The sequence below is a fragment of the Bidens hawaiensis genome, unplaced genomic scaffold (genome assembly GCF_021521415.1).
Source record: "Bidens hawaiensis isolate Kalapana, Puna unplaced genomic scaffold, B.hawaiensis_p1.1 tig00000458_1, whole genome shotgun sequence".
Lineage (NCBI taxonomy): Eukaryota > Viridiplantae > Streptophyta > Magnoliopsida > Asterales > Asteraceae > Bidens > Bidens hawaiensis.
The window spans coordinates 3,006,583-3,014,923 of NW_027491030.1; the positions used below are offsets into that span (position 1 = coordinate 3,006,583).

Genomic DNA, 8,341 nt, shown 5'->3' on the forward strand with positions numbered 1-8,341 from the left:
GTGCTATAATCGTCATCGGTTTTTATATATGATGTGCATAGACCTTATGGGTGCACCTGTTAACGTCTAATCAAATACATGTTTTTGAGTATTTGACCAATTAAGTTTAGGAGCTATAAGAGTTGTAACTTAATGAGTTTAAATATTTTATCTTTTGTGATAAGCCCACTTACATCAAGAATCGCTAAAACATCATCTACTATAGCACCGTGTTTTACCACTAGACACTAACAAAGCAAGATGTGTTGCCAAAGCTTTACTAACCACATGTAAACGCCTAGCGGGATGCGGGGTGACAACTTACAACTTAACTTATATGTTGTTTGTTTTTTAGAGGTAAAATGTTTTTAGTTTGCGGACCACGTCTGTAGACATCTGCAGAAAATGATGTGGACCAAACCATGATGTGGACCAAACCTCTGTAGTATGCAAAAAGAAGATTGTTTAATTTTTAATGTCTATAGATTGCTAAAATAATTGGTGGCAGTCTACGAACTGTGGTAGTGGGTAGTGACAAAGAATATTGAGGGTTAGGGGTGGCCCTGACCCCTATTTTCCGCGCATTAGTGTAAATGCAGCCGTTTTTTCGTCCGAAAATTTTTACATGTAGTGTAATATTACCCGTTTTTGACAAAAATTTTGAGTCTGGCCTCTTGTTTATGACTTTTTAAATACAGTTTGAGTCCGCCCCCGACATTCGTGTCCAAGCTTCGCCACTGGTAGTGGGTGGTGTGTAATGGACGGTGGTGGTAGGTGGTGATGGGCGGTGGTGGTGCTAGTGAACGGTTGTGGTGGCCGACGGTGGGTGGTGGACGATGGTGGTGACGGACGTCGGGTGATGGTGGACAATGTGTGTTTGTAGGGTGTGAAAGAGATTGAAGAAGTTGGATATTAATTTATTTTTCAAGACTATAAAAACACTTTTCAGATATTAAAAAAAAAATCTATCTGTAGAGGCTTATGTCTACGCACCCATAGACATAAATCCATGACAGACCTTTTTAGCCAAAACAAACGGAACCTTACAAAGCGAAGTTTGTAGTTTACTCAACAAGAACATGTGAAAAAGAAACAAGGAGCAAAAACTGTAATAACGTCAAAGTCAGAGGACTTGTTCACACACGTGAAACCAAAACCTTTCACGTGACATTGCCAGCTTGCTTAGCTTCATTCAACTATTCAAGTCGGCAACAAAACGACGTCGTATTAATCCACTTTGATTAATTACACCGTAAAGTATTTTCGTATTTCGCGCTTTAATTAACTAATAAAACCTTCTCTTCTCTTCTCTTCTCAGTCACACAGTAACACCACAAGTTTAAATATTCAATTTCAATTCACGATACTTTACGTCTTCAGTTAGGTTTATTCAATCACCAATGGAGATTATACGTATCAACACTCAGTTAGGTTTCGTTACGAATTCGCCGGTGAAATTAGGCGTTAATAATACGCGTTTTGGTGATCGGACGGTTGCGATTAGTAAACAGAGATGTAATAATAATAATAATAATAATGTGAAATTACAAGCGGTATGTAAGAGATCAGAAGACGGATCGTATTACGTTGAAGATGTAAACAAGAAGAGTGAGGTGTTGTTAGGTGCTGACGTGGATGAGTCTGGCGCGGTTGTTGGATTCCGTTTCGTTTCTCAATCTGGTGCGTTTTGTTAGAGCTCGAGCTTGTCTGGTTTCGAGCTAAAATTTCTTTTATTAAGCTTGAGCTCTGGTAGTGACTTTTGAATATTTTTTAAAGCTCGTGCTTGGCTTGTATATAATTTGTTGATTATTTATATACATTTTTAAATTAGTTTTTATATATTGAGAAAGAGCGTATGATTGCCTCGTTTTGAGTTATTTTACTAATTTGTTGATTATTTATATACATTTTTAAATTAGTTTTTATATATTGAGAAAGAGCCTATGATCGCCTCGTTTTGAGTTATTTTACTAAAATCTTGAGCTTACTAAAGCTCGAGCTTGGCTCTTTTATTAATTATATTGATTGTTATATACATTTTTTTAAAATTATTTTTATATGTTGAGATAGAGTCTAAGATCGGCTCGTTTCAAGTTATTTTTTTAAAAACTCGAGCTCGACTCGTGACACTTTTTTTCAAACTCGAGCTTTTTGTTATTTATTGGTTATTTCTATACATTTTTAAAATTATTTTTATATGTTGAGAAAAAGTGTAAGATTCGCTCTTTTGGAGCTATATTTTTCAAATCTCGAGCTCGACTCATGAGTCGTTTTATTATTTACTGATTATTTATATGCATTTTTAAAATTGTTTAATATGTTGAGAAAGAGTATAAGATCGGCTCGTTTCGAGCTATTTTCTTAAAATCTCGAGCTCGTGACTCGTTTTTCCAAGCTTGAGCTTGGCTCATTACTTTTTATTGATTATTTATATACGTTTTTTTAAATTACATGTATATGTTGAGAAAGGGTCTTAGATCGTCCTAAAAATCTCGAGCTCGTGACTTGTGACTCGTTTTTTCAAGCTTGAGCTTGGCTCGTTACTTTTTATTGATTATTTATATAAAATTTTAAAATTATTTTATATGTTGAGAAAGAGTCTAAGATTGGCTCGTTTCGAGCTAATTTCTCAAAATCTCGAGCTCAACCCGTGAGTCGTTTTTTCAAGCTCGAGCGTGGCTCGTTTCTTATCTATTGATTATTTATATTCATTTTAAATTTATTTTATATGTTGAGAAATAGCCTAAGTGAGCTTGTGTGTAGTACCTTAAACGAGCCAAAGCCTGGCTTGAGCTTGACTGACCAGCGTGAAATTAGTTTATAAAAGTCTAAAAGAGTTCAGTGTGAAATTAGTTTATAAAAGTCCAAAAGAATAAAAAACTAGAAATTACACAAGGCTAAAAGGGCCTAAATGATCTTACCACACAAGGGTTGAGCAGGGGCTCGATTAACGAGCTTTATTTAGGCTCAATAAGGCTCGGATCATTTTATACTATATATATAGATCCGATATCGGGTAGCTAGCTAGCGGCTCGGCTCGGCTCGTCTTGTTAGCACCCCTTCCTTTTAGCAGTTTGATTTCATTCGATTTCGATTTGAGTATGTTATGAGATCCAGTTTTTGGTAATTTTGGTTATTCAATTGTATTCAGTTGGTGACTTATTTCGGTACGCAGAAGTTTTGTTGTTTAATAGAAAATGTGCTTGAAATCTGATATGTAAATGGTAGGTGAGTTATTCAATTTCGCTAAAATTTTGTAATTAAGTCTGATTGTGTTATGATCGAGAACTTAACAAATAATCCTGTTAATCATCATTGTTTTCTAAATTAAAAAGATAGCTAGCATAAAGTGAGTAGATATCCTGACTGGCCCTTTTGAGTAAGTATGGTTGTGTGTAGTGTAAACTAGCTTATGTATTTACATATTCATTGGCTGTATGCAAGTATGGAACGTCTTTTACTGGAGATAAGTTATGATTAAAGTACCCAATTTGACCATTGTAAAAATCTTCATGATAACAATTAGCTTATGCTTGAACTTCCAGGTGACACACAAGTTAGCAACACTGATGATAACATTTCAGATGATACAACAGAACTGATTGTAGACGATGAGTCGGCAGAAACAATATCTACAAAAGTGGCACACAACATTGTTTTTGTTACTTCAGAGGCATCACCATACTCAAAAACTGGAGGTTTAGGAGACGTGTGTGGCTCTTTGCCAATTGCACTTGCAGCACGTGGGCATCGTGTGATGGTTGTTACACCTAGATATTTGTGTGGCGGGCCTGCAGATAGGAAGTTTGATAGTGCGGTTGATCTTGGTTGTCGGATTAAGGTTTCTTGTTCTGGTGGTGTCCAGGAGGTTGTGTTCTATCATGAGTACAAAGCAGGTGTTGATTGGGTAAGAATGATATCCTAGATTCCTTGTTACTTATTCATCAAGTTTCTGTTTGAAGAGGCAATAATGTCTTAAAAGGTCAAAACTTGGTCAGTTTCGGTTTCTGTTAATCTTATTATGATGTTTTCAGGTATTTGTGGACCACCCTTCTTTCCACCGTCCTGGAAACCCATACGGTGATGCTTATGGTGCATTTGGAGATAACCAGGTACTAATTAAGAAAAATGTACTTTACTAACCATATGTTTTTCAATAAAAAAAATTAACATTATTACGTTTTTGGAGCAGTTTCGGTTCACCTTACTTTGTCACGCAGCATGTGAAGCTCCTCTAGTTCTTCCTTTAGGAGGGTATATATATGGTGAAAAATGTTTATTTCTTGCCAATGATTGGCATGCTGGTCTTGTCCCAGTGTATGTCCTTAATTCTTCCAAAAATGTGTGTTTTTTGCTCATTTTGTAATATCCGAGTCTAACATATGTATTATGATCTAGACTATTAGCAGCAAAGTATCGCCCGTATGGAGTTTACAAAGATGCTAGGAGTATTGTTGTGATACATAATCTTGCACACCAGGTATACAAATTTTATAAAATGTACATTTAGCGTGATGCATTAATATTATTACTTTGTAGGGAGTTGAGCCAGCATCAACTTATAGGAATTTTGGATTGCCACCCGAGTGGTATGGAGCGTTGGGGTGGATATTTCCTACATGGGCAAGAACACATGCCCTTGACACTGGTGAAGCTGTTAATATTCTGAAAGGTGCAATTGTCACTGCTGACCGGATACTGACAGTTAGCGAGGTAATAAAAAAGACAAAACTTCCCTCTAAGATATAAACGTTTAGGATTGCTTATGTGTTTAATTGTCGTGATCAGGGCTATTCTCGGGAAATTACAACCCCAGAAGGTGGAAACGGTCTAGACGAGCTTCTCAGTAGTCGAAAGACTGTTGTTAACGGTATGTATTTTTCAGTCCATATATTATATTAACTTGTTTATATTAACATATTAATATATTATAGTTCACTGGTAGTTATCATGATGCTTTAGATTGGTGTCATCACTCTTTTTATTTATCATTTTACAAGTAGTCTCGTTATATGGCAATGCAGGGATCACAAATGGCATTGATGTAACAGAATGGAATCCGTCTCTGGATGAACATATCCCTTCTCATTACTCTTTCGATGACCTTTCAGGGAAGGTTGTTATCTTTTCTACTTTGAAATTTGATTAACCACATGGAAATAGATGATGTGGCATGTTTGACCATATCTGTTTGACCCATTAGAGAACTAACTTAACCGAAATCAACCCATTCATAAACATATTGTGTTATACAGATTGAATGCAAGATTGCTCTTCAAAGAGAATTTGGCCTACCAGTTCGGCCCGATTGCCCATTAGTAACATGCTGCAAAACTCAATGTCATTTTTCTTCTTTTATGGTAAAATGCAATACAATTGACCAAGTCATGACTCATTACTCTTAACAGATAGGATTTATTGGGAGGTTGGATTACCAGAAAGGTATTGACATAATTCTCTCGGGTGCTCCTGATTTGCTGCAAGATGATGTTCAATTTGTAAGTAAATTAACTCAAATTGTAACACTTGTTTAGGAATTTAATCAAACACGTGACCTTCATATGAATAAAGATTAAATATATTTCAGATAATGCTTGGATCTGGAGAAAAACAATATGAAGACTGGATGAGAGCCACTGAAGCAGCGTTTAAAGATAAGTTTTGTGGATGGGTCGGGTTCAATGTTCCCATATCTCACCGGATAACCGCAGGGTAAACTGTACTCATTTATGCTCTTTTTTTATAAATAAATAATAAAAAATGAGATTAAGTTAAGCTCACACACCATTATTACTTAATATGCAGATGTGATATTCTACTAATGCCATCAAGATTCGAGCCATGTGGTTTAAATCAGTTGTATGCAATGAGATATGGAACTGTACCAGTAGTCCATGCAACTGGAGGACTTGGAGTGAGTTAAAAACCTAAAATCAAAAGTTTAATTTTTGTTGTTTAATATTGTTTTGAAAAAGATCATGACTAAGTATAGGCTTAATTTTATTTAGGACACTGTGAAGACTTTTAATCCATTCGCTGATAAAGGAAAAGGTGAAGGTACCGGGTATGTATTTGGTCAAAATGTGTTTCAAGAAACTGTAAAAGTTCATTTACATATATTTTGAAAAAATTTAATTGCTTTTTACAGGTGGGCGTTTAAACCTTTGACAAGAGAAAGCATGCTGGATGTAAGTTAATCCCAACTCCAGTTTTGAGCAATTTAGTTACAAACGGGTCAATTCTATCTCTAACGGGGTAACAAATAAAAGAAAGTCGCTAAAATAAAACATGTCAAATGGCTTGAAAGTCGCATAAAGTATACTTTAAAAGCATAAAATCTCCTAAATCATGCTATATGAAAAAACAATTTTGTTATTTAAATAATGTCAATTTTTTAATTGTTTTCGACGCAAGAGTTTATTATTCGAAAAAATAAAACTATTAGACGAAAAGTGTTTTCGGCCTTTCGGGTCAACCTAACGCAGCCCGTTTTGAGTGAAACAAAAAACAGGGAAAATTACCAAAATGATCATTTTAACCAATGAGTTTGATAAAATAACCTTGACTGTTTTCTTTTACAAAAATATCATGACTTTCTTGTTTTTAGTTAAGAAATTGTTTCAACCAACTAGAAGCTTCCACAAGCTTCCACAATATTTTGACATGGCACAATAGATTTCCATCTAACGCATGCGACGGATGAAAATCTTTTGCGTCAAGGGACATTTGTCATACACTGATTGATTGGAAAATTTAGAAAGTCGAGGCTATTTTGTCAAACTCATTGGTCAAGACGACCAATTTGGTATTTTATTTTACCAAATGATCAATAATTTAAAAAACTTTAAAATGTTGGACATTGTAGGCATTATGGGTAGCTATAGAGACTTACAGGAAACATAAACCTTCTTGGGAAGGGTTAATGAAGAGGGGAATGGAAAGAGATTACTCATGGGATAATGCTGCAGTCCAATATGAACAAGTTTTTGAATGGGCTTTCATCGATCCTCCTTACGTCAGATAATATACGCGAAAACAGGCCCACGGGCTGAAGAAACCGAGATCTGTTCGACTGTTTATACTGGCAGTTCGTCAACTACAAGGATAATTATTTCATAGGTTTCAAACATCTGTTTGGAGCTGGTTCGGACCCGCACGGAACAGGCTACTGGAATGGAGACTGGTCTTGATTTAGAGGGTGTATTTCAGGTGAGTATATTATATTAAGGAGATATGTTTTGTAATAACTTTCTTATAAACACCATTTTAAGAATTATACCGAATATTATTACATGTTGAGAAAGAGTTGTAGTTTATGTTATGGGTGTCAATCTTGTTTGGTTGACGAGTTGGCGGGTTGAATTGCTTAACCCGAGCACGACAAATATTTTTATACGAGCCGAAACATCCCAAGACAACACACTTTAATTGTGTAACGCGAATAGGCCTGTTCATGAGCCGAGCCCGAGCCAAGGCAAGCTCAAGCTTGGCTCGATAATCAATCGAGCTGGCTCGGCTCGAGCTCGAGCTCTTAATCGAGCTAAAAATTTGAGCTCAAGCTCGGCTCGGTTTTAATCGAGCCCGAGCTCTTAATCGAGCTAAAAATTTGAGCTCAAGCTCAGCTTGGTTTTAAATCGAGCCGGCTCGATTTGGCTTGAGTTTACCTGTAATAATAAAAATTATATGCAACCATCAAGCTAAACTAAATAAATATGACGTTAAGATTAACACCAACCAAATACAAACTAAATAAATACGTCTAATAACACCATCGAAAACAAAATATGTTCAACAAGTCTAAACCAAACCAAATACAAAATTAAGCAGAGAAGTATTATCTATGAGCGACGGCCGATGGCGGAGGTGAATATGAGCGGCTAAGGTTAGGGTGGAAAATGGAACGTATACTGATTATTGAGTGTGTGAACTATGAAGTCTCATCTCTCAGTTACTTAGTATATGAAATTATGAATATGAACTATGGAGTGAGAAAGGAAATTGGGCTAGATTAAAGGAATGCCCATGTGTTAAAATAATTGGGCTCGATAATTATATGCATGCATGTATGTATATATATATATAATAAATTAAAATAAAACAGTTCGAGCCAATCGAGCGAGCTCGAGTCGAGCCGGGGCTAGCTCAGGCTCGGCTCGTTTAGAAATCGAGTCGAGCTAGGCTCAGCTCGTTTACAATCGAGCCGATTTCGAGCGAGCTTTCTCCAAGCTTTTTTTGAGCGAGTTTCGAGCGAGCTTCGATTCGTGAGCTTTTTGAACAGCCCTAAATGCGAACACGACTCAAATAACTCAATTATCTAATCAACTTGTCAAATGGGTTGACTGGTTGGATGGTAGTAATCACG

The 8,341-nt window shown here is 36.1% G+C and overlaps 1 protein-coding gene across 1 annotated transcript; it reads left to right on the forward strand.

The window, feature by feature from the left end:
• The first annotated feature begins 1,341 nt into the window (after positions 1-1,341).
• LOC143628326 (soluble starch synthase 1, chloroplastic/amyloplastic-like) lies at positions 1,342-7,399 on the forward strand. Its single transcript, XM_077097949.1, has 15 exons — positions 1,342-1,659; positions 3,525-3,886; positions 4,014-4,091; positions 4,172-4,296; positions 4,378-4,459; positions 4,519-4,692; positions 4,768-4,849; positions 5,004-5,095; positions 5,235-5,297; positions 5,388-5,477; positions 5,567-5,691; positions 5,785-5,893; positions 5,988-6,043; positions 6,128-6,167; positions 6,845-7,399. Exons 1-15 carry the CDS (start codon positions 1,380-1,382, stop codon positions 7,001-7,003), a joined length of 1,917 nt encoding a protein of 638 aa, XP_076954064.1. The 5' UTR covers positions 1,342-1,379; the 3' UTR covers positions 7,004-7,399.
• The last annotated feature ends 942 nt before the right edge of the window (positions 7,400-8,341 follow it).

Coding starts and splice junctions, on each gene's coding strand:
- LOC143628326 (XM_077097949.1), top strand. CDS start 1,380: ATGGAGATTATACGTATCAACACTCAGTTAGGTTTCGTTACGAATTCG. Junction 3,887..4,013: donor ACAAAGCAGGTGTTGATTGG/GTAAGAATGATA, acceptor TGATGTTTTCAG/GTATTTGTGGACCACCCTTC. Junction 4,092..4,171: donor GTGCATTTGGAGATAACCAG/GTACTAATTAAG, acceptor TTTTTGGAGCAG/TTTCGGTTCACCTTACTTTG.